Source organism: Mustela lutreola, chromosome 11 (genome assembly GCF_030435805.1).
Source record: "Mustela lutreola isolate mMusLut2 chromosome 11, mMusLut2.pri, whole genome shotgun sequence".
NCBI classification, from domain to species: domain Eukaryota; kingdom Metazoa; phylum Chordata; class Mammalia; order Carnivora; family Mustelidae; genus Mustela; species Mustela lutreola.
This window is the reverse complement of record NC_081300.1, coordinates 96527255-96551032: the sequence shown is the minus strand read 5'-3', so window position 1 is coordinate 96551032 and position 23778 is coordinate 96527255. Positions and strand designations below refer to the sequence as shown.

General features: G+C 52.6%; 1 protein-coding gene across 4 annotated transcripts; it reads left to right on the top strand.

Moving 5' to 3' along the window:
• Positions 1–12917: 12917 nt before the first annotated feature.
• Positions 12918–22847, top strand: CDK2AP1 (cyclin dependent kinase 2 associated protein 1). Of its 4 annotated transcripts, none has more exons than XM_059139948.1 (4): positions 12918–13276; positions 17746–17843; positions 19380–19506; positions 22075–22847. In XM_059139948.1, the coding sequence occupies exons 1-4, from the start codon at positions 13222–13224 to the stop codon at positions 22140–22142; spliced, it is 348 nt and encodes a 115-aa protein (XP_058995931.1). In that variant the 5' UTR covers positions 12918–13221; the 3' UTR covers positions 22143–22847. The 4 variants fall into 4 exon arrangements, with proteins under 4 accessions (XP_058995931.1, XP_058995932.1, XP_058995930.1 ...); XM_059139949.1 differs by lacking the exon at positions 12918–13276 and adding an exon at positions 16748–16880; XM_059139947.1 differs by lacking the exon at positions 12918–13276 and adding an exon at positions 17130–17262.
• Positions 22848–23778: the final 931 nt, after the last annotated feature.

The following is a 23778-nucleotide window of genomic DNA, read 5'->3' as shown; positions in this document are numbered from 1 at the left end:
ATATTTTCTTTTTTATTTTTATTTTTTAAAGATTTTATGTATTTGACAGAGACAGCAAGAGTGGGAGTGGCAGAGGGAGAAGCAGGTTCCCCGCTGAGCGGGGAGCCTGATGCGGGGCTCTATCTCAGGACCCTAGGATCATGACCTGAACTGAAGGTAGACATTTAACAACTGAGCCACCCTGGCGCCCCAATTTTTATTACTTTTTAAATGGATAGTATATATATTTTTAAAGATTTTATTTGTCAGAAAAAGCACAAGCAGGGGGAGCAGCAGAGGAAGAAACAGGCTCCCCACTGAGCAGAGAGCCCGATGGGCTCAATCCCAGGACTCTGGGATCACGACCCGAGCAGAAGGCAGACGCTTAACTGACTGAGCCACCCAGGTGTCCCTTAACTAACATTTTAAAAATATATATTTGTAAGTTGAGGGGCACCCGGCAGGCTTTAGTAGAGTGTGTGACTCTTGAGCTCAGCGTGGTAGGTTTGAGTCCCATGTTGGCTGGAGAGGTTATTTAAACAATAAAAACCTTTAAGAATACATGTGTAAGTTGGGCTTGCTGACTGAAAAGAAACAGGATTTTAAATGTATAACCTAAATAAGCTAGGGTATTCATCTGAATAAGAGAGGAAGAGGCCTGAGCTTCATCGAGCCCCTCCACCATCCCCAAGTTTTTGGCTGCCGTTTGCTGTGACCATGTTCCCCCCCTCAGTGTTTTATCTGCGCTCAGGTCTGCTTTCAGCCTCACCGTGTGTCCCCCGGACCTCCCCACTGTTGACATTGGGGCCAGGCCCTTCTTCGTCGGAGGCTGTCCTGTTCATTGTAGGATATTTAGTGACGTCCCTGGTCTCTACCCACTAGATGCCAGTAGTAGACCCTGCTCCGCACGCCCAACCACACTGCACCGCCCCCCACCCCCGGTTGTGACAACCCAAAATGTCTCCAGACATTGCCAAACGTCCTCTGAGTGCCAAAATCGCCGGCCCCTTGGTTAGGAGCTACTGTCCTCGACCAATTAGTCATAAAGGGGCAAAAGGTTGGTGTCTACGGCAGGTGTGTGTGTGTGTGTGTGTGCACGCGCACGTGCAAGAGTTTGTGTTTTACAGAGGACGGGGTCCATGAACAAGGGCCTTGAGCTACGGAAAATACAAATGCTTAACTGGCTGGGGGTTTGGAGTATGTACAGTACAATTTCCATAAGTATGAATATTTAACAGCTAGTCATTTGAGAGCATGATGTAAAGAAGCCATCTGTGGAGGCCTTTATGGAGAGAAAGGAGGCTAAAAGAAATGTGCAAAATGCTTATTTTTAGAGTCCAACTCTCGGCATGTTGGCTTCACGCTCTGAACGCTGCCCACTCTGGGCATCAGGTGCATTATTGGGTTAGGAGAGGCAACTGCCGCGCTGTTGGCTCCAAATCACCAACTCATCACCATTTAAGAATCACCACAAAGTGGTGTGCAAAGGTAGGGAGGCTGGGTAGGTGCAAAATTGGTCTGGAACACTTCTGTTTCGCGTGAGTACCAACACCTGCTTGAAGTCAATGAGCAGATGAGAACACCCAGCGAACGCTGTTTCCACTCCTGCCACTTGGTCCGCTGTTCTCTTCCACCATTTCAAGGTGCTCAGCCTTGCCGGTTTCTCCATTACTCCTTCTTGGGGAACTGAAGAGGGTAATTTTTTTTTTTTTTTTTTAGTAACAACAACAAAATGCTCGAGCGTCTGCTGCTTACCTTTGGTTCCAGGGAAGATTAGCTTTCCACAAAGACTGATGTGCGAGCCCATAATTACTAGAGAAATCCAAACTAGAATACATTATAATTGTAGGAAATTAGGAAATTCAGCAGCAAGAACCCCTCGTAGAAAGTTGGGTGTTTTGCGAAGGTGCCCACTGGTTAGGGCAGTAAGACTGTCCTAGAAATCCCCCCTTTCCCCCTTTAGTCCAAGATCAAGATCAATTATACATTTCTCTCAATTCTTGCATTAATACTGGGATTTTGTTTAACTTTGTGTCCCCACAGCTTATTTTTTGCATGTGTTCCTTGTTCCGAGGTATTGATAGGAAAATAAGCTCCTTATATCCTCGAATGCATGTTCCATTTTTTGGTGTCCTACCCGTAGGGAATCGAGCTTAAGAAACAAATTTCTGGGGGCGCCTGGGTGGCTCAGTGGGTTAAGCCTCTGCCTTCGGCCCAGGTCATGATCTCAGGGTCCTGGGATCAAGCCCCGCATCGGGCTCTCTGCTCAGCCGGGAGCCTGCTTCCCTCTCTCTCTCTCTGCCTGCCTCTCTGTCTACTTGTGATCTCAATCTCTCTGTCAAATAAATAAATAAAATCTTTAAAAAAAAAAAAAAAAAAGGAAACAAATTTCTGTTTGTGATCTAAAACAGGGATTGGCAAATTCTGGTCTGCAGATCAAAGCCAGTGCATCACCTGTTTTGAGTGACCCTACAAGCTAAGAAAAGTTTTTAGGTTCCTAAATGGTTGGGAAAAAAATAAAGCGGGGTGCCTGCATGGTTCAGTCATTGGGCATCTGCCTTTGGGTTGGGTCTTGATCCCAGGATCTTGGGATCGAACCCTGCATCGGTCTCCTTTCTTGGCGGGAAGCCTGCTTCTCCCTCTCCCACTCCCCCTGATTGTGTTCCCTCTCTCACTGTCTGTCTCTCTCTGTCAAATAAATAAAATCTTTTTTTCCTTAAAGATTTTTATTTATTTATTTAAGATTTTATTTATTTATTTGACAGACAGATCACAATTGGGCAGAGAGGCAGGCAGAGAGAAAGAGAGGGGGAAGCAGGCTCCCCGCTGAGCAGAGAGCCCCATGCGGGGCTTGATCCCAGGATCTGGGATCATGACCTGAGCTGAAGGCAGAGGCTTTAACCCACTGAGCCACCCAGGTGCCCCAATAAATAAAATATTTTAAAAACTGGGGCACCTGGGTGGCTCAGTGGGTTAAAGCCTCTGCCTTCTGCTCAGGTCATGATCTCAGGGTCCTGGGATCGAGCCCCACATCGGGCTCTCTGCTCAGTGGGGAGCCTGCTTCCTCCTCTCTGCCTGCCTCTCTGCCTACTTGTGATCTCTGTCTGTCAAATAAATAAATAAAATCTTTAAAAAATAAAAAGATTATTTGTAACAGCGAAAATTACATGAAATTCAAATTTCAGTGTTCATAAATAAAGTTTTATTGGTACTCAGTCATGCTATTCCTTTTATGTATTTAACACTAAATAGCAGAGTTGTATTGTTAAGAGACTGTGGCCGAACTATGGCAAAGCTCAAAAAGTTTATCTGCCCTTTTGCAGGAGAAGTTTGCTGGCTCCTGGCCTACAAATAGGAGTAATGGCAGAAATGTAACTGAAAATTAATAAATTTGGGAATAGATCTCCGATCAAAACCCAACTTAATATAAAGTCAAGTATGGTTTTGCTGTCTTGAGGACATAAAAAACATAGTAGAGTCATTGTGTTAAGCTTATTGTGACCCTGCAACCTACAAATTGTCTGCTAGTCATACTGTTGGGTTTGACCAACAGCTACTTAACCAGGTTTTTAGGTCAGTGGTCTCCAAACGTTTTTGGTCACATATATATTTTTTTAATTTCTTTTTTATTTATTTATTTTTAAAGATTTTATTTATTTGACAGACAGAGATCACAAGGGGGCAGAGAGGCAGGCGGGTGCGGGGAGCAGACTCCCCACTAAGCAGAGAGCCCAATGCGGACCTCGATCCCAGGCCCCTAAAATCATGACCTGAGCCAAAGGCAGAGGCTTAACCCACTGAGCCACCCAGGTGCCCCAGTTTGGTCATATATTTAAGAAGTTTTTGTGTGAAGTGTCTTGGTCCATCATTAAGCATCCAACTCTCCTTTTTTTTTTTTTTTCTTTAGATTTTATTTACTTATGAGACACAGCAAATATTTCAAAATGTTGTCCAGTGATGGAAACAGCTCCAACACGATGCAAAGGCCTTTCTGGGCTGATGGAAATTAGAGAAAAATGCCCCGTGTGTTGTCTCTCTGCCTTCTTAGGATGTTCGAGTTTCCAGGATTTGGGCAGCACTGTCCTATCAAACCTTCCCAATTTTACAGATGAGAGCAAGGCCCAGGGAGGTTAAACAAGCTATCAGAGACTTAAGGAGAAGTATGTGGTTGATCAGGAGCTAAAACTTTCTCTCCTGATCCACACTAAGCCACGCTGGGCTCCCTGGTTCCTCTGCTGCGCTTGCTCCCTGGCAAGCCGGGAAATGCCCCTTAAGGAACCATTCTAGATCATTCCAAAACCACTCGTTAAAAGTTGCTCATTTGGGGCACCCAGGTGGTTCCGTCGTTTGAGTGTCTAACTCTTGATTTCGGCTCAAGTCACAATCTCAGGGTCCTGGGATCTGGCCCCATGTGGGAGACTCACCCTCTCCCTCTGCCCCTCCTGCTGCTCCCTCTCCCTCTCCCTCTCACTCAAATAAGTAAATAAATATATATTTTTTAAGATTTTATTTATTTATTTGACAGAGAAATCACAAGTAGATGGAGAGGCAGGCAGAGAGAGAGAGAGAAGGAAGCAGGCTCCCTGCTGAGCAGAGAGCCCGATGCGGGACTCAATCCCAGGACCCTGAGATCATGACCCGAGCCGAAGGCAGAGGCTTAACCCACTGAGCCACCCAGGCGCCCTGTAAATAAATCTTTTAAAAAAAAGATGCTTGTTTGAGTTGCATCAGACACATGTTTTTAGCAGAGCCACTAGGAATATTTGTTTCCCTTTTAGGGTCTTTAACTCAGACATAGAAGGAAGAGAGGAAAGGGGGGGAAACCCAGATCCTTTTAGATAAGCGCGTCGTAGTGGGTCGAATGGGCATAAAAGATATGCGCACCTGCAATCATTAGACGTGAACCTTTCTTACGGGGGTGGGGGGGTCTTCGTAGGTGTAATTAATATAAGGATCTCAAGAGGAGATCATCCTACAATGACAAGTATTCTCAGAGGGGGAGAAGACAAGCAGGAAGGCCACAGGAAGACAGGCTCAGTGTGACTCGGCCACAAGCCAAGGAGACACCTGGGGCTGCCAGCAGCGGGGACAGCAAAGGATTCCTCCCTAGAGCCCCAGAGGGAGCCCGGCTCTGCCAGCATCTTGATTTCAGGTTTCTGGCGTCCAGAGCGGTGAGAGAGTACATTTCTGTTGTTTAAAGCGGACAGGTTCCTGGTAATTTGTTATGCCAGCCCAAGGACACGAACACGTCTGCCATGGGAAGTGAGCTGTGGGCAGGAAAAAAGGCTACAGAGGGAAACTGATCTCACTTTGTCTCATTTCTAGGACCCTGTTGAAGCCATTTATGAAATGCTCAGTGTGCCCAACTAGAACATTCAAGGACGCAGTTCTCTGCCTCAGGAAGCTCAGACCCATGAAGGAGACAGACCCGATTAAATGGAATTATAGCTGCCATTGACAGAGGGCAGCCGGCCAGGGAGGACTTCTCAGAGGCGAGGAGAGTTGAGCTGGGCCTTGTGGGGTGAGCAGGAGTTTGCCAACCAGGATATAAGGGCAAGTTTAGCGTAATGAAGTCTTAGGTGTGGGTACGAGCAAGAACCAGGCTCAGAATCCAGTCTGGCCTGAAGAATAATAAGAAGTAGTGGGAGGTGAGGGGTAAGGTAATGACCCCAATGTGGGGGGGGAGGGGAATTCTGAAATCTGGCTGTTGTGCCTAGAACAGTCCGTTTCATGACAGCATGGGGATTGTCTTCCTTTGCTGACCCTAGAACAGTGTTGGACCCTTAGAAGACTCTCAACATGGGGTGCCTGGGTGGCTCAGGGTCCTGGGATCGAGCCCCGCATCAGGCTCTCTGCTCAGCGGGGGGCCTGTTTCTCCCTCTCCCTCTGCCCCTCCCCCACCACTTGTGTGCTCGCCCTCTCTCTCTCACTCTTGGTCCATCTCAAATAAATAAAAATTTTTCTTTTTTTTTTATTTAAAGATTTTTATTTATTCAATTGACAGATCACAAGTAGGCAGAGAGAGGGAGGAAGCAGGCTTCCCACTGAGTAAAGAGACTGATGTGGGACTCGATCCCAGGACCCTGAGATCATGACCTGAGCCGAAGGCAGAGGCTTAACCCTCTGAGCCACCCAGGCGCCCCAAATAAAACTTTTTCTTAAAAAATAAAATAATAAAATAAAATCCAACTCTCCCAATAAAAACACTCTACAACAAACTAGTGATAGAAGAGAAATTCCTCCACTTGATAAAGGGCATCCATGAAAAAGCCTGAAGTGAATATCATACTTAATGGTGAAATGTTGAAATTTCCCCCTAAATCAGGAACAAGACAAGGATGTCTGCTCTTACCCATCTCTACCCAAATTGTTCTTGAGTTTCTCGTCAGGGCAACTGGCAAGGAACAAAAATAAAAAAACATCCTATTTGGAAAGGAAGAAATAAAACTCTTTACAGATGACATGATTTCATATACAGAAAGTCCTTTTCTTTTAAAAAAGATTTTATTTATTTACTTGACAGACAGACATCACAAGTAGGCAGAGAGGCAGGCAGAGAGAGAGGAGGAAGCAGACTCCCCGCTGAGCAGAGAGCCCGATGCGGGACTCGATCCCAGGACCCTGAGATCATGACCTGAGTCCAAAGCAGAGGCTTTAAACCACTGAGCCACCCAGGTGCCCCCAGAAAGTCCTTTTTTTCCCTTTTTTTATAAGATTTTATTTTAGAGAAAAAGAGCACATGCATGTGAGCATGGGGTGTGGGACGGAGGGGGAGAGGGAGAGAGAAACCCAAGCAGCTGGATCTTACAACTTTGAGATCATGACCTGAGCTGAAACCAAGAGTCAGATGCTTAACTGACTATGCCACCCAGATGCCCCATTTTATTTTATTTTACAGTAGGCTCCACACCGAGTGTGGGGCTTGAACATGGGACCCTGAGATCAAGAGTTAGCTCTACTGACTGAGTCAGCCAGGGACCGCTATATACAGAAAATCCTAAAGGAACCACACACACACACACACACACCAGCAGAATAACTAAGTTCAAGGAAGTTGTAGGATACAAGACTACACACAAAAATTATATTTGTATATATTAGCAGTGAACAATCCAAAAATCAAGAAAAAAATTCCATTTACAATAGCATCAAAAAGGGGCATCTGGGTGGCTCAGTGGGTTAAAGCCTCTGCCTTCGGCTCGGGTAGTGATCTCAGGGTCCTGGGATTGAGTCCTGCATCGGGCTCTCTGCTCAGCAGGGAGCCTGCTTCCTCCTCTCTCTCTGCCTGCCTCTCTGCCTACTTGTGATTTCTCTGTCAAATAAATAAATAAAATCTTTAAAAAAAAAACCCAATAGCATCAAAAATAGTGAAATACTGGAGAGTCTAGGTGGCTTAGTGAATTAAGTGTTCAGCTCTTGGTTTTGGCTCAGGTCATGATGTCAGGGTCATGACATTGAGCCCCACCTCGGGCTCTGCACTCCAGACTGGAGTCCGCTGGAGATTCTCCGTCTCTCTCTCCTACTGCCCCTCCCCCTTGCTCGCTCTCAGTCTCTCTCTTTCAAAAATAAATTTAAAAATCTTTTAAAAACTATAGTGAAGTATGTAGGAATAAATTCAACCAAAGAAATACAAGACTTGGGGTGCCTGGGTGGCTGAGTGGGTTAAAGGTCATGATTTGCCTTAGGCTCAGGTCATGATCCTTGGGTCCTGGGATCGAGCCCTGCTTCGGGTGCTCTGCTCAGCGGGGAGCCTGCTTCCTCCTCTCTCTCTGCCTGTCTCTCTGCCTACCTGTGATCTCTATCAAATAAATAAATAACATTTTAAAAAATAAAAATAATAAAAATGAATACAAGACTTGTACACTGGAAACTTTAAGACCCTGCTGAAGCTAAAGGGAATAAACCTTCCTAAATGTAACAACAGCTGGCATTCACGGGTTGGAAGAAGATAATGCAATTAAGATAGCAACACTCCCTAAATTGATACACAGATTTAATACATGCCCTGTAGGAATTCCAGTAGCCTTTAAAAAAAAAATTTATTTTTATTTTTTATTTATTTTTTTAAATTTTTTAAAGATTTTTTTTTTTTTTTCTTTCAAAGATCCCATTTGTCCATTTGACAGACAGAGATCACAAGTAGGCAGAGAGGCAGGCAGAGAGAAAGGGGGAAGCAGGCTCCCCGCTGAGCAGAGAGCCCGAAGCGGGGCTCGATCCCAGGACCCTGAGATCATGACCCGAGCCGAAGGCAGAGGCTTAAACCACTGAGCCACCCAGGCGCCCCTAAAAAAAATTTTTTTAATGAACAATCTGATCCTAAAACTCGCATGGAAAGACAAGGGGGGACCCAAAGAGCCAAAACAATTTTGAAAAAGAAAAACAGGGGCGCCTGGGTGGCTCAGTGGGTTAAGCCGCTGCCTTCGGCTCAGGTCATGATCTCAGGGTCCTGGGATCGAGTCCCGCATCGGGATCTCTGCTCAGCAGGGAGCCTGCTTCCTTCTCTCTCTCTCTCTCTCTCTCTGCCTGCCTCTCAGTGTACTTGTAATTTCTCTCTGTCAAATAAATAAATAAAAATCTTTAAAAAAAAAAAAAGAAAAAGAAAAACAAAGTTGGAGTATTTGCACCTCCTCAATTCAAAAAGCTCACTTCAAAGCCAGAGTAATCAAAGCCATGTGACTTTGGTGTAAGGATAGACCTGCAGATTGACGGAACAGAACTGAGAGTCTAGTAATAAATGCTCATCTTCATTATCAATTGATTTTCAACAAGGGTGCCAAGACCATTCAGACGAGATCGGGCGCGTTCTGGGTGGTATGGCCGTAGCCAAGACCATTCAATGGGAAAGAACAGTCTTCCTAGTGAATGGTACGCGGACAGCTAGACTCCAACATACAAAGAATGAACTTGGACTCACATCACACCATACACAATAAATAATTTAAAAATGGATCAAGTACATGGAGCGCCTGGGTGGCTCAGTTGGTTGAGCGTCTGCCTTGGGCTCAGGTCATGATTTCAGAGGGTCCTGGGATCGAGTCCTACGTCTGGCTCCTTGCTCTTTGGGGAGCCAGCTTCTTTCTCTCCCTCTGTCTGCTCCCCCTGCTTGAACTCTCTCTGGGTCAAATAAATAAAATCCTTAAAAATAATAAAAAAATAAAAATGGATCAAATACCTAAATGCAAGAACAAAAACTTTAAAACTCTTTCAAAGAGGGGTACCTGGGTGGCTCAGTGGGATAAGCTTCTGCTTTCAGTTCAGGTCCTGATCTCAGGGTCCTGAGATTGAGTCCCATATCCAGCTCTATGCTCAGGGGAGAGCATGTTTTCCCTCCCCCACCCCTGCCTGCCTCTCTGCCTACTTGTGTCTCTGTCAAATAAATAAATAAAATCTTTAAAAAAAAAATGACACCAAGAGCAGAAGCAAAACAAAAGAAAAAAAATAGATAAATTGGATTTCACATTAAGAACTTATATGTCCATGGACATTATCAAGAAAATGAAAAGACAACCCACAGAACAGGAAAAAAGATTTGCAAATTATATATCTGAGAAGCAACTCTTTCCAGAATACATAAAGAATTCTTATAACCTAACACAAAGAGAAATTTAAAAATGGGCAGGAGTGCCTGGCTGGCTCAGTCCATGAAGCGTGCAACCCTTGAATCTTGGGCCTGTAAGTTCAAGCCCCATGTTGGGGTGTGGTGAGTACTTATTTTCTTTAAATGATTTTATTTATTTATTTGACAGAGGGAGGCACAGCTAGAGACGGAACACAAGCACGGGTAGGGGGAGAGGGAGAAGCAGGCTTCCCACTGAGCAGGGAGCCCAATGCCGGGCTTGATCCCAGGACCCTGGGATCATGACCTGAGCTGAAGTCAGATGCTTAATGATTGAGCCACCCAGGCACCCCAAGATTAGTTAATAATAAAATCTTAGGGGCTCCATCCTAGAGTCCTAGGATGGAGCCCCTAAGATTTTAGAGTCCTAGGATGGAGCCCTGTGTCAGGCTCCCGGCTCAGCAAGGAGTCTGCTTCTCCCTCTCCCTCTGCCCGCACCTCCTGCTCATGCTCTCTCTCTCACGCATTGTCTCTCTCTCTGTCTCAAATACATAAGTGAAATCTTAAAAAATAAATAAAATCTTAAAAAAAAAAGAACACAAAAAATGGGCAAAGGACCAGAATAGACATATATCTCCCAAGATCTCCAAATGGTTAAAAACACAGGGAAAGATTCTCAGCATCACTATTCACTAGAGAAATGCAAATCAAAACCGTGAGATAAAAGTTCACATCCAGGGGCTCCTGGGTGGCTCAGTGGGTTAAGCCTCTGCCCTCAGCTCAGGTCATGATCCTGGGGTCTTGGAATCGAGCCCCGTGTCGGGCTCTCTGCTCAGCAGAGAGCCTGCTTCCTCCTCTCTCTCTGCCTGCCTCCCTGCCTATTTGTGATCTGTCAAATAAATAAATAAAATCTTAAAAAAAAAAAAAAAGTTTGCATCCACTAGGATTAAAAAAAAAAAAAAAAAAAGCCAGATAATAAAAATATGAGAAGTAACTGGAACACCTTTACATCACTGGTAAGAATGGAAAATGGTACAGCCACTACGGAAATAAGTTTGATAGTTTCTCAAAAAGTGAAAGGGAGCTATTATATGGCCTAACAATTCCATTCCTGGGTATACATCCCAAAGGATTGAAAACATGTTCCCACACAAACTCGCACACCCATGTTTGTAGCAGTGTTATTTACAATAGCCAAAAAGTAGATATAACCCAGATGTCCCTCAATGGGTAGATGGAGAAACAAAACAGAGCCTATCCATACAATGGAATATTATTCAGCCATAAAAAGGGAACAAAGTACTGAGTATTACAAGACAGATGAACCTCGAAAACATGCTTAGGAGCCAGGCACGAAAGGTCACATGTTGTGTAATCCATTTATATGAATTGTCCAGAATAGGTCAGTTCATAGAATATAGGTTAGCAGTTGCCTAAAGCAATTAGGTGTAATTATATATTCTAAAAGGGTACATTAAAAAAAAAAAGGTACATTTCAAGCTAAATGAATTGTATGTCAATCAAAAACAAAAGAAGGGGCGCCTGGGTGGCTCAGTGGGTTAAGCCGCTGCCTTCGGCTCAGGTCATGATCTCAGGGTCCTGAGATCGAGTCCCGCATCGTGCTCTCTGCTCGGCAGGGAGCCTGCTTCCCCCTCCCTCTCTGCCTGCGTCTCTGCCTACTTGTGATCTGTCTGTCAAATAAATAAATAAAGTCTTAAAAAAAAAAAAAAAAGAAAAAAGTTTTCAGTGATGATCAGGCCTTAAAGTAAAGGGGTTAGGCATCACGTCAAAAAATAACATCAAAAGAGAATAGCCCAGACCATTTGCAGGAGGAATGGGGCGGGTCTCTGAGATCCGGATTCTTGCATCAAGGAAACTGAGGCCCAGGCACACAGCTCTCAGATAGAGCCAGAATCAGTACCCAGGTGTATGTGCCTTATGAGCTCTCTCCTTGCATCTTCTAGCCCTGCACTATCCAATAGGAAAGCCCCTACCTCTTGGGGCTGTAGCACCCATGAAAAGTGACTAGTCTGAATTAAGATCCCCTGTGAGTGTGTGCAATGCATGCTACTTCTCCAAGACTCTGTACAATGAAAAGAATAGAAAGTATCTTAACTTCTCTATGTTCATTATATTTGACATATTGTTCAAGATATATTGTGTCAAACAGATCAGTTTCGCCAGTCTTCTGATTTCTAAACTGTGACGGCTAGAAAATTTAAAATTACCGATGTGGCTTGCTTTTATATTTCGATTGGACAATGCTACTCTGGAGTATTTGGGCCCCTGGGGCAGTGTAGGAGAGCTTGGCATTAATTCATTCACGAAATGAAATTTCCCTGAGCATCCTTGGCTGGAGGAGCCTAAAGCTGATCCCCGGGGGGTGCTGGTTAAGCTGGAGAGGGGGTATCACCTGCACTTTGAATCCTAAATGGGAAGAGCATGTGTGGTAACCCTTCTCTCTCGGTGGGGAGGTTGATGTCTCCTTCACTAGATCCAGATGTGCCTGAAGGTCTGTGACTAATTAAAATCTGCAAGGCATGGCGATTAAAAACGGCAGGAAAGGGTGGGTATCTTGTGTATTTTGACGAGCTTTACGGTTTAAGCGGAACTCCAAGAAAGGGTACCTTCAAAAGCTTAGTCATCTAATCCAATATACGCAATTGTTGCTACGTTTCGGTCAGACCTGAAGATGGGCTGGAGGGGTGGGGGTAGGAGGAGGGCGGAAAATTGTTACTCCAATAAAAAATTACTCCAGGAACGTAGAAATTTTGTCAAGTTCATTCTTGTATCCTCGGCGCCTGGACCGCTGCCAGGCACATAGTAGGCGCTTCTTAAACATCTGAATGAGTTAAGATGTAGAGTTTATGTGGATGCAACAGTGAATTTTGCACGGAAGAGGCCTCTGGTTTTTATCAGTCTCCAAGGAGTCTCGTAGGCCCCCAGAAGGGTTAAAAACCACTTAATACTGACAGGGACACGACATTTATTTGAAATCAATGTCAAGAACTGGTTGTTCTTATTCTGGGGAATGGCCAGACTCCGGCGTCTGGAATGATCTACGTGCTTAAAAATACCACTCGCCACCATTTTCTCCAGGTAATTTTCCATCCCTGCCCCCACATCCAAGGGGGAAAAAAGTAATTCTGAAATCCTACCTAGCTATTTAAAAAAAAAAAAAGGAAAAAAAAGAGGCGAAGCGGTAAAACAGCGAGTCTCCGGGCGCCGAGAGCCTCGCAGAAGAAAGGGACCCACGCGGGCCCCGGGCGCCGCCGGGACCCAGCCCCCCAAACTTTGCCAAGTTGCGGGCGCCCAGCGCGGCCGGAGGCGCGGGGCGCGGCCGCGGGCGGAGCCGCCCCCTGACGCCGGGCCGCGGCGCGCCGGGCCGCCCCCTCCCGGCCCGGGCCGGCCCCGCTGGCTCCGCTCAAAGTTTGCGGCCGCCCCTGCGCCCGCCCGCCCGATGTATGGGTGATATACTGCAGCGGGTGTCAGGGTGAGGGACGGCCATATTTGCCGGTGCGGCCCGAGCCGTCAACAACAAAAAGTGCGCGGGAGCTCGGCGGGCGCACGGACGGGCGCTCGGACGCCGGGCCCGCCTCGCCGCCGCCCGGCCTCGCCGCCGCCGCCGCCGCCGCCCTCGCGGGCCTGGCCCCGCGGCGCCCCGGCGCGCCCCGCCGCTCGGGGGGATGTCTTACAAACCGAACTTGGCCGCGCACATGCCCGCCGCCTCCCTCAACGCCGGTGAGTGAGTGCGCCCCGCGGGCCGCGCGCGCCGCGCCCCAAGTGCCGCCAAGTTGGGGGCCGGCGCGCCCGGCCCCGGCCCCGGCTCCCGGGGGCCCGCGGTGGCCGGGGGCGCCGGGCACCGGGTCCCGGCCCGGGGCAGCGCGGCCGCCGCCGCCATGATTCCGGCGCCCGCGCCGCCAAAGTTCGCGGGGGCGCCCCGTGCCGCGGCGGGGCTCGGCCGGGGCCGGGGCCGGGGGCGCGGGCGGCCGCCGCGGTCCCCCCCACGCCGGCGGCCGAGGGATCGCGGGGAGCGCGGCGGGCGAGGGCGGGGGAGGCTTTTCTCTGCTCCTTTTTCCTCCGGCTTTTGGGCGGCTCGGCGAGGGCCCCTGCCGGCGGGAGTCGGGAGCGGCCGGGCCACGCCGGGAGCGGGGCGCGGGGCCCGGGTCGCCCTTGGGGAGCAGGGGGCGCGGGCCCGGGGCTGGGTGGGGAGCGGGCTGCAGGGGTGCAGGCGAGCCAGGCCAGGCCGTGCGTGGGCAGGGCGGGGGCGGCGAGCGTGCCCGGTGCGGGCTCCCCATGAGCGCGCGGGGCCGCTGGGGTCACCGGCGGTGCGGGGGACTCGCTCCTCCGTGGGGGCTCGGTCCGGCGCGCCGGAGCTGGGGTGCCCGCAACGCGGCACGCCGGATGTCCCCTCAGGCGTGCGCGGAGTGACAGAAGTTGGAGAAGACCGGGGGCTTCTGAGTGCCTGCGGGCGGTGGGTGAGGGCGGCGTTCAGCCCAGACCCCCGCATCTCGGAGCCCCCAAGTCGGGGCTTCGAAGGCCCCTTCTGCGGAAGCCGGAGTGGAGGGGCGTCCTCCCCCTTCCCGGGGGCTGGAGCCCGGCGATCCCAGGAAACTCCTCCAGAAGTTGTCAGGCGGCTCCAGGCTGTGCCCCGGAGCTTGCCCCAGGGATCTAGGGAGGCCTGGGGTGAGGGAAGGAAGATGGTGAGGTTAGGGTGTGATCTGCTTTTCCCCTTGCTTGGGTCTTTCTCCTTTAGACACTTGGCAGCAGACTTCCAAAAAAGCAGGCGCGTTGGAGGGGGGAGGGGGCAGAGGCCTGGTGGGGGTGGGGATTGGCCTTGCTGGTCAGAAATGCCACGTTGGCAGTTGGCCGTGAGTTTTGGGCCTTGTCTCCAAACGGGTGACTCTGTAACTCCAAAAAGCTGAAGAGGGACCCAGGAAATCAGTCTGTCTGTCTATCTATCTATATGTATTTTAACTTACAGGACACAGATTTGGGGGTTGGAAAGGGTTAAGATTCAGGGTGCCAGTGGAGGCAAAGTTGAATTGGTTAAATTTGGGGTCTGCGTCCCAAGAGCCAACAGCCACTATTTTCTCAAATGTTCGCACCACCTTTGGGATCTGCAGACCTTACAGAGACAGGCTTTGTGGTCCAGATAGGATTTCTCTTTGCCTGCCTCATCTGTTTCTGGGGTATGCAGGCCGGAAGGTCTTGCTGCCAGCCTGGGCACCCTGGAAATCTCAGGCCTGGCCTCGGATACTTGAGGCAGGTGTCCTAAACTGACACCTTTGGGGATTGGGGTCAAGGGACAGGGGCATCCGCTCAGGACCCCTTCAGCCCTGTGCTGGGCTGGCTGGCACCTGTGCACAGGTTTTCCTCTGTGCTGATTGCCAGGAGGACTGCTGAGGTCCCCAGATATCTGGTGTTATGGTGGGGGGCTGTGCGCCTCCCCATGGACCCCTCAGAAAGCCCCAGCCTCCCCCTGCCATTTGCATCCAAGATGGACTCTCCGCTGCCGCTCCTCCGGCTTCCTTGTCATCATCCCTCACGCCCTCCAGCACTGCCTCCTGCTCGCGGGTTGCCAAGCCGCGGCCTGGCCGGCGGTGGCAGTGGCGGAGTTAGACAAAGCCCCCGCCTCCCCGCCGGAGAGCACATCCCCCCCCCCCCCCCAGGCGCCCCAAGTGGCGGGAAGGCCGCCAGCTCCCCAGGCCCAGGCCGCTCTTTGTCTGGCGTGGGGGCGGGGAGCTGCGCCTGGCCCCAGGAGCTGCTGGCCTCTGCCAATCCCTCCCTCGGCTCCGGGCCCTCCCTGGTCCCCGCACACTGCGTGCATTGTCTGTGATGCTCGGAGACTGCCGAGCTCACGCCCAGTCTGGTTTTCTCCCTGGCCTCCTGCAGCCCGCTGCACTGGCCCTCCCCGTGTCTGCCGGAAGGAGTGGGCATGAGTAGAACTCAGGGCCCTTCTGCCAACTCTCCCCAGGGCCTCACACAACCCCCCTCCTGTTCAGCAGAGTAAGAGACTGGCACTGACACACGATTGGGGTCATCTACCATATCACCTGGTGATGGGAAAGGCAAGCCCTCGGCTGTTGTCTGACCCCAGCCCCCCACCCAAACCAGGTGATTTCTCCTCCCTCTCTCTTAGCACCCACCCCCTCGACCTAACCCTAGACCCATGGAAGACTGGGGTTTTAGACATTCTGTTGGGAACCATTGCCTCAAACAGGTGGAGAAACTGAACCCCAGAGAGGGAAAGGTCTCTTCCAAGGTCACAGCCAGACCAAGTCCTGGTCCAGGCACTTGTCTGTAGGAAAGCGGATGGGACAGGAGGCAGGGAGGTGAGAAACACGGGACCAGCAACAAGAGGTGAGGGCGGTCCAGGGAATGAGCTCCCGAGTCTGGCTCATCTCCTGCCCACAACCCAGAATGTCCTGGATCCTGGGCTGCTCTGCAGGGGTGTGTACCCCCCCTGGGGTTGCACTTAGCGTCCTGGCCTTCCAGAGAGGTGTGATCTCTTGTGGCGGTCAGGGCTGGAACCCGGATCTGGGGTTGCAAAGACCACACTCACTGCCCACATCAGGAGGTTCGGGAAGTTGGCGTTTGCCTGCTGTGGTGAGGGGTCCTTGGGGGTTGGGGGGGCACCCACCCCGCCCTGTCCCTGTCTCCAGTCACTGCTCGTCTGTGGTTGCCTTGGATGGAGGTCGCAGTACTGCTGGTGGTTCGTCCCTTGCCTGAGCACTGTGGGCCCCGTAGCACAGGTGTCTCACCGTGCCTGCTTGAGAGGCGTGGCAGCTGGGGCCAGGACAGGCCCCGTGATGTGCCCTCTTACCAGCTGAGAGGCGGCAGGAACCATGTTCCCTGACTGGGCACCCCACATCCGAGCCTAAACCAGGGCCCCGGCTTGGGGTGGGAGAGGTAAAATCGGGGCAGGCCTGAGAGCGAGGAGGACATCTCGGGTGCAGAGCTGTTCCCAGCTCCTGGCCAGAAGGACCGAGGGACAGGGCTCGGGGTGCCAGCCTGCCCTGTGGCGTGTGGCTCAGGAGAACGCCCACCCTCTCCGGACTGTGTGTCTCTTCCCGGTGCGGGCCTCCAGGGCTCCCCGAGGGCCCCTTGCACTCCGGCAGCCGGAGCTCCCGAGCGTCCTTCCTCCCTGTCCCCTCCCCTGCTCGCACCAGATGAGCAGCTGGTCGGTTGGGCCGGCCTGGCACCAGCTGTCCATCCCCGGGGCCAAGTCTGCGTAGTGCGCCGTGTGCTTGAGAGACCGTGTGGCTCTGGGGGCGGCAGGCAGAGGGGGAGCCGCTCCTCGGCTGGGCGTGGAGGCAGGCGGTCGGCTGCCGAGGAGGGCTAGGTAAATTCTCCATGGTTACCGCTGTTTGTAATTCTGCAGGACATCCTCTACCCGCTAATGGCCACTTGGCCGCCATTATGGGTCTGCACGCTTCTGGCTACCGAGCTGGAGCCGGAAAATTCCCCGCTGATGACTCCCCACCCCGCCCCCCCCAGCCCGGAGACTCCATTCCGAGCCGGGCCCTGTCCCCACGTGCTCCCTCGCGCCCGAGGGACGGGGTGTCTGAGTGCTGCCGTCCACAGACGGGGCCCTGTCCCTCCCCTCTTGGGGTGGGAGCCATCCAGCCGTGGGAGCAGACTGTCGCGGGTCCTGGCCCCTCTTTGGGGAGGGAACCACAGGGGCTCAGGCAGACGGAGGGCAACCGAGGACACGCACACCCACGGTGATAGGCTCCAGATTCCGGACCTGGGGTCCCCTGAGCCGGTCTCCCGCCTGGGGGAGGTCTCCGGCCCTCGGAGCCCTCCCTGTCTCCCTTAGCAGACGTGGGCGGGGGGGGGGGGGGGAGGGCAGGCACGCGCTGCGTGGACCAGCCCCAGTAGCAGGTGGGCCCCTGCGGCAGGGATTAGGGTTAGGGTAGCCGCCGATTTCATCTTTGCTACCGATCCCGACCTGGCGGCCAGCAGCGAGCCCTGGTGGTTGGGGCGCGGCGGCCGCTGTGCTGGTGGGAATGAGGAGCGGCGACCTGCTCGCTGCATATTCTGTCGTCTGGGCTGAGCATCGGCCATCGTCGAACCAGGGGACGGGACGTCTGAGGACATAACACCGCTGTTTGGCATGGTCCTGGGGTAGGGGACTGTGGCAGGACCCAGAGTCTTTGCTTTGGGTACAGTTACACGATTGCTGACTCTTCTCCTGTCCCCCGTAGCTGGGAGCGTCCACCCGCCCTCCACCAGCATGGCGACATCCTCCCAGTACCGCCAGCTGCTGAGCGACTACGGGCCGCCGTCTCTCGGCTACACCCAGGTACGGCAGTGGGGGATGTGTGGCGGGAGGGAGGGGCTGTGGGGCTGGCCCGGGCACCCAGGGGACATGTTTCCCACCATCCGGGCAGGAGAGCGGCTGGGACAGGAGGACGGGACATGACAGGATGGAACGGTCATCTGGACTTTGACCACGGCCCTGGCCCGCCTCCAGTCTCAAGCCTCAAGGCATCAGGGCGAGGGGTGGGATGTGTGTTTCACGGGGGTCCTGAGAGGTGGGGGGCAGAGAGCCCGAGAAGGCCTGAGGGCAGCACACCCTGTTGGGGCCGCTGGCCACGTGTGTCCCTGTGGCAGGGGTCTCTGCACTGGAGTCCTGAGGAAGTGCGGCCTGACCTGGGCTCCGGATCTGCGCCTGGGCAGGAGAGAGCGGACCCTGTTCTCACTTCCTCCCTTTAGGTCGTGGCCCCAGCAAAGAGGAGGGGGGGGCCCTGTCCTTCTGGAGCCCAGATGCGGATCATCGGGAATGGGGGTCCTTGAGCCGGGCCACGGGGGTTTCTCTGTGGTTCTGCCTGCTTGGCAGCCTTGTAGAGATCTGCTTCCTCACCGCCCAGCGGGGTCGATGCTGGCACTGGCCTCACTGGCTGTCGCTGGTGGACAGACCTGGCCAGGCCCCGCGCCTCGGTGCCCTCTGGCCATGGCTGCCGTCAGGTTCTCTGCCGTCACTGGAACGTGGCGGCATTCTAGGGTCGCCGCGGAGGCTGGCCCGGGGAGAGGGTGGCGGCTGGCCATGCCGCGCCAGGCCGTGTTGTCCCAGGAGCAGAGGCGGGACCCGGGCCGGGACCCCCTGAAAAAGCGGCGGAGGGAGGATGGCGGGGAGGACCGCCGGGCCAGGAGGCGATGCCCGGAGGGTGCTGGGGAGCTGAGCGAGGACGGGAGGAAGGCCCTGGAGGCAGGACACGGAGGCGGCAGAGGAGGAGGGAGGAGCAGACAAGGGCCTGGGGGGGCCCGCGGGGACCCCACCTCACTCATCGGGGTGCTTCCTGGGGCTGTGGGTGGGGTCTAGAGAAGAAGGGGTTTTGTGGGAGCGAACGAGTGAATGGAAACACGTTCTGTGTTCTGTCCGGATGGTCTTTGGCAATTCTTTGTAGTCCTGCTGACCCCAGGGTGTGGCCCCTGTCTCGCCCCATGCTCTGGACTGTCCTCTCCTGGGATGTACGTGCGCATCGACCTAGGTCCTGGGAAGTACCCATTGGTTGCGGAGACAAGCCGGTCCTTTTTTCTCATCTGAGATGTTAAAAGCCTTCTGGAGGCTGCTGGTGGTTTCATTCTCTCCAGGAGGACAGCAGAGAGGCCCAGCTCTCTCTGGTCTGCGGTTACCCCTCAGGGTGGACCAGTCTGGCCCCGGCACAGACGGCCGCTCCGGGAGACTAGGCCAGGCTGCCCTGCCTCCAGGAGCCGCCTCAGGGCCAGGCCTCTCCCTGCCCTGTCCTCGCTGTGGCTGGCATATGGTGCAGTCCTGACTGTGGCCTTGGGGTGAGGTTAGGGTTCGGTCCATGTAAGCTCTTCCTTCTGATTCTAGGGAACAGGGAACAGCCAGGTACCCCAAAGCAAGTATGCTGAGCTGCTGGCCATCATCGAGGAGCTGGGGAAAGAGATCAGACCCACGTACGCCGGGAGTAAGAGTGCCATGGAGAGACTAAAACGGGGTAAGTAGTGGGACCCAGACTCCCCTGACGGGTGCCGTCTCCCTGTGGGGTGTGTGGGGAGGTCGCCTGTGCCCCAGGGGCTCTCAAATCGTTAATCCGGTGTTGAAGCCTCCACAAGGCGGGGGTGGGCCGTGGGATGAAGGTGTTCTTGGGATCTGATGGGAAGGCCTCGTGTGCTTCCTGGGAGGGTCTGTGTGCTTTAAAAAAGGAATCTTTATAGCCCAGATCCTGCTGTTTTGTCTGTTGCCTGCTCTGCCCATGGTGGCTGCTGCTGGGCCCAGGGAGCTGCAGGCGGCCAGACGTGCCAGGCTTCCTTCTCCGGGCGGGCCGGGGACACGGAGTGGTGAGGTCCTGGGTCCTGTGTTGCCCTCTGCTGTCCGCTCTTTGGAGCAGAGCCCGAGGGGGCGTCTGGGTCTGTGCTAGGCTGGCAGGGAGAGCAGGAACGCTCCGAAGTTCTTGGTGATTGCAGAGGGCGGGCAGGAGCATGATGTCACAGAAAACCGGTGACTCACGTGAAGACGTGACTGACCAGCTGATCGGAGCGGCTGGGAGGGGGCATGAAGTCGGCTGGCACCTCGCGAAGTCACCGGGGAGGAGGGGTGAAGAGCATTTCTGTTCTAGAAGGTGGCGGTGCAGAACAGCAGTGGCCTAGGTGCGAATTAATTTCGGGAGGGATCTGCTGTTTCTGAGGAGGGCTGCAGAGGCAAGTCTGGAGTGAATCTGGGGCATAAAGGGGGGCTTCTGCAGAGGCCAGGACTCCACAGTGGTGGGTGAGGCTGGCTGCGTACAGCAGTGGGCTTCCCTGCTGTTTATGAAGCCGTCGTGGACAGGGCTTGGGGGGGGGTGAACCCCGACCCACCCCAGGGGGCTGGGGCAGGTGAGTATCACTCTGTGTCCAGAGGCAGGGGAGGCACTCTGTTTGGAGGCAGGGGAAGTAAGACAATTCTGACATCTGGAGTTCTGACCACCCGAGTGGAAATCCCTGGGAAGATGCTGGACCCCAGAGTCTTTTTTTTTTTTTTTTTTTTTTTTTGACAGAGATCACAAGTAGGCAGAGAGGCAGGCAGAGACAGAGAGAGAGGAAAGTAGGCTCCCTGCAGAGCAGAGAGCCCGATGCGGGGCTCGATCCCAGGACCCCGGGATCATGACCAGAGCCGAAGGCAGAGGCTTAACCCACTGAGCCACCCAAGCGCCCCTGGACCCCAGAGTCTTAATAGGTGATCTGCAGTCACCCTAAAAAGCCAGCGGGTTTAGGCCAGGCGATGCAAGTGCCTTGAGATGGCTCCAGGGCAAGTGCTGCGTGAACAGCTGGTCCCACGGTCACACCAGTAGCTGAGTCCAGGCTAGGCAGGTTCATGTCCGAGCAGGGTAAAGAAAGGTCATAAAGGGTATGGGGAAGTCGGGCACACCGGTAGGTAGGTCAGCCAACTATAACCGATAGGCCAAGCATGTTAGTTTTTAATGGTGGGAGATGATTCTGTGGGGTGCCTGGGTGGCTCAGTCATTAAGCGTCTGCCTTTGGCTCACGTCATGATCCCAGAGTCCTTGGGTCGAGCCCCGTGTCCGCCTCCCTGCTAAGCAGGGGTCGTCTTCTCCCTCCCCCGCTCCCCCTGCTTGGGCTCGCTCCCTCACTGTGTCTCTGTCAAATAAATAAATGACATCTTAAAAAAAAGAGAGAGAGATTCTGTGACACGTGAAACTGGTCTGCAGCTCAGAGTTCAGCGTTGGTAATAAAGGGTTATTGGAAGATGGCCACACCCATTGCTTCCCTAGTAGCTGCTTGAACGGTTGTGACAGAGCCTAGGTGGCCTGCAAAGCCCGAGATATTTACTCTTCTGGCCCTTTCTGGAAAAAAGTCTTCTGAAGCTCGGAGATAAGATACCTGTTGTGACTTGGGGCTGTCATTCACAATGCCCTCCGGCTGTCCCCTCTCTGAAGGAGTACATTCCTTGTGCCTTTTAAAACAAGATTAGTATCTCACGGTATTCACTAAAGGCAACGACAACAACAACAACAAAACCAACTCAACAACCAAATGGTAGCCAGCAAACCAGAGAGAGGAGACAGGCCGGAGAGTGATGGGGTGGAAGGTGTTCTTGGCACCCGGTGGGCAGCGTCACAGTGGACCAAGGTTGGACGTAGACGAGCAGTCTTGCATCCTAGCTGTGCAGGCTAGACACTGGACTAGGATTTAGAATATGAAGAAGCCAGAGAAAAATCACCATTGGAAGTCCTGGACTCTGCAGAGTGGGTCAGGCTTACTGAAAGCAGGTGGGGCCGCACCTTCTTCGGCACCTTCTTCGGCCCTCTGACGGCCTGACCTGCCAAGAGAGCTTGCTGGTTGTCTCCGGTGTGTGGGGAGGGGTTGGTAGGAGTCATGAAGAGGAGTCGGGGCTAGGAGGGAAGGCCTTTGTGGTGGGGTGGTTCAAACCGCCAGAATTGCGGGGTGGTTTGGATGCGGGTCCCGAGGTCCCTTCCAGGGCGAGGGCTTTTCAGCTGGGTTGCACGGGGCCCTCTTCCTCTCCAGGAATGGGTTCTACTGGACCTCAGCCTCTGCTTCTCCTCCAGGCATCATTCACGCCAGAGGACTGGTTCGAGAGTGCTTGGCGGAAACGGAAAGGAATGCCCGATCCTAGCTGCCGATCAGTGCGGAAGGTTTTCCATCTTTGTCTAAGACCAGAAGTTACAGCTCATCTCCTATGTTCAGATGAAACTCTTGCTTTCAAAATGGTAACAGTTTGGTTTCTCCTTCCCATGTCCCTCCCATGGTTCACGAGGCTCTGAGATTGAGAAGTATTTTGCAGTGGACTAGGATTTACGTTTTCAATAGTTAGAAGGTACCCAGGGTTTTTTGTTTGTTTCTGTTTTTCTCCTAAGCATTGATTTAAAAGATGCACGTGAAAGATACCTATCTCACAGCAAAGCTCCCAGTTATGTTACCCAGATTGTTCTCTGTTCTTTTTCATAAGCTAATACAACTCTGAGGGTTTTTTTGGTTTGTTTTGTTTTTTGAGTGCATACGTTTGCCCCACGGTGTGTGTTCCGCTTAATATAACTTCTTTTGTGCTTAAGCATTTGCTTGCATGACTACGAGTGCTTTGAGGTCAATTTTTAAAAATGCACAAGTTATAAATACAGAAGAGAGAGCAACCCTACCGAACCTGACCTAACAAGAACCCCCTCACCCCCCAGTTTTCCTGCCAAGACTGTGTGTGAACGTCAGTTCTGCTTTTCCCATAAGGTGATCTAAACATCTGGAAAAAAAATGACTAAAACTGTTTGCATCTTTGTATGTATTTATTACTTGATGTAATAAAGCTTATTTTCATTAACAATTTGTATTAAGGTGTGGGTTCCTTGAATTCTTAAATGTTTTTGTGTGTATTTTCTTTTTTAAAGTGATATTTTAAAAAAATAGCTCCTTGGGGGCACCTGGCCGCCTCAGTCCCTAGAGGTGCAACTCTTGATCTGGGGCTTGTGAGTTTGAGCCCCACGTCGCGTGTGGCGGTGACTTAAAAATCTTTAAAACAAAACAAAACGATAAACAGCTCCTTCAATGAGAGAGAGATCCCTGCCCCAGAGGGTTTGCCCACCTGGTCCCAGAAACGTGTTGTGTGCTGATGGCCGAAACATCCTGGGCCGAGGAAGGCAGTTGTTTGCCTAAGTCTGAAGGTGGGGGTCAGGCAAAGCTGCATCCTGGTACATCGTGACTGCTGTGGACATGGGTGGCCGCCAGGGAAGTGAGCAGGAACGTTAGTGGAGGGGGTCTTACTGACTCTCCCCACCGCCTGCCCACAGTGAGGCCGTTCTCAGCTTCCAGATGCTTGTCCTGTGAGCATTTCTGGGCTGCTCCAGGAGTCTAGTTCTCCTACAAGGTGGCCTCTGGACTCCCGTGAGCTTCCTCTGGTGGCCGGGGACAATCTGTCGCCCTGGTGCTCGGGAAGGCTGGCCTGCGCTGGTTGTGCTGAGACTGAGGGGTGAGCCCCAGCAGCACCCCCCAAAGGGATTTGGTGGTGATTTTTACTCCATTCCTGAGGTGCTAAGCCCCGGTCACCACCATCCATGGTGTCCTGGAGACTGAGACAAAGGAGGGATGGGGTCAGTTTTGCAGGCAGGAGGGAAGGGCCCAGCCACAACGGGTCCAAAGGCAGGTAAAGGACTCAAGGGAGCGGGCATATCTATGTCTGTTTCATGCACAAATTCCAAAAGGTACAAGAGAGGAGACATTGAATCCTCTGTCTCTGCTGTCTCCACCTCCCAAATTTCTCTTTC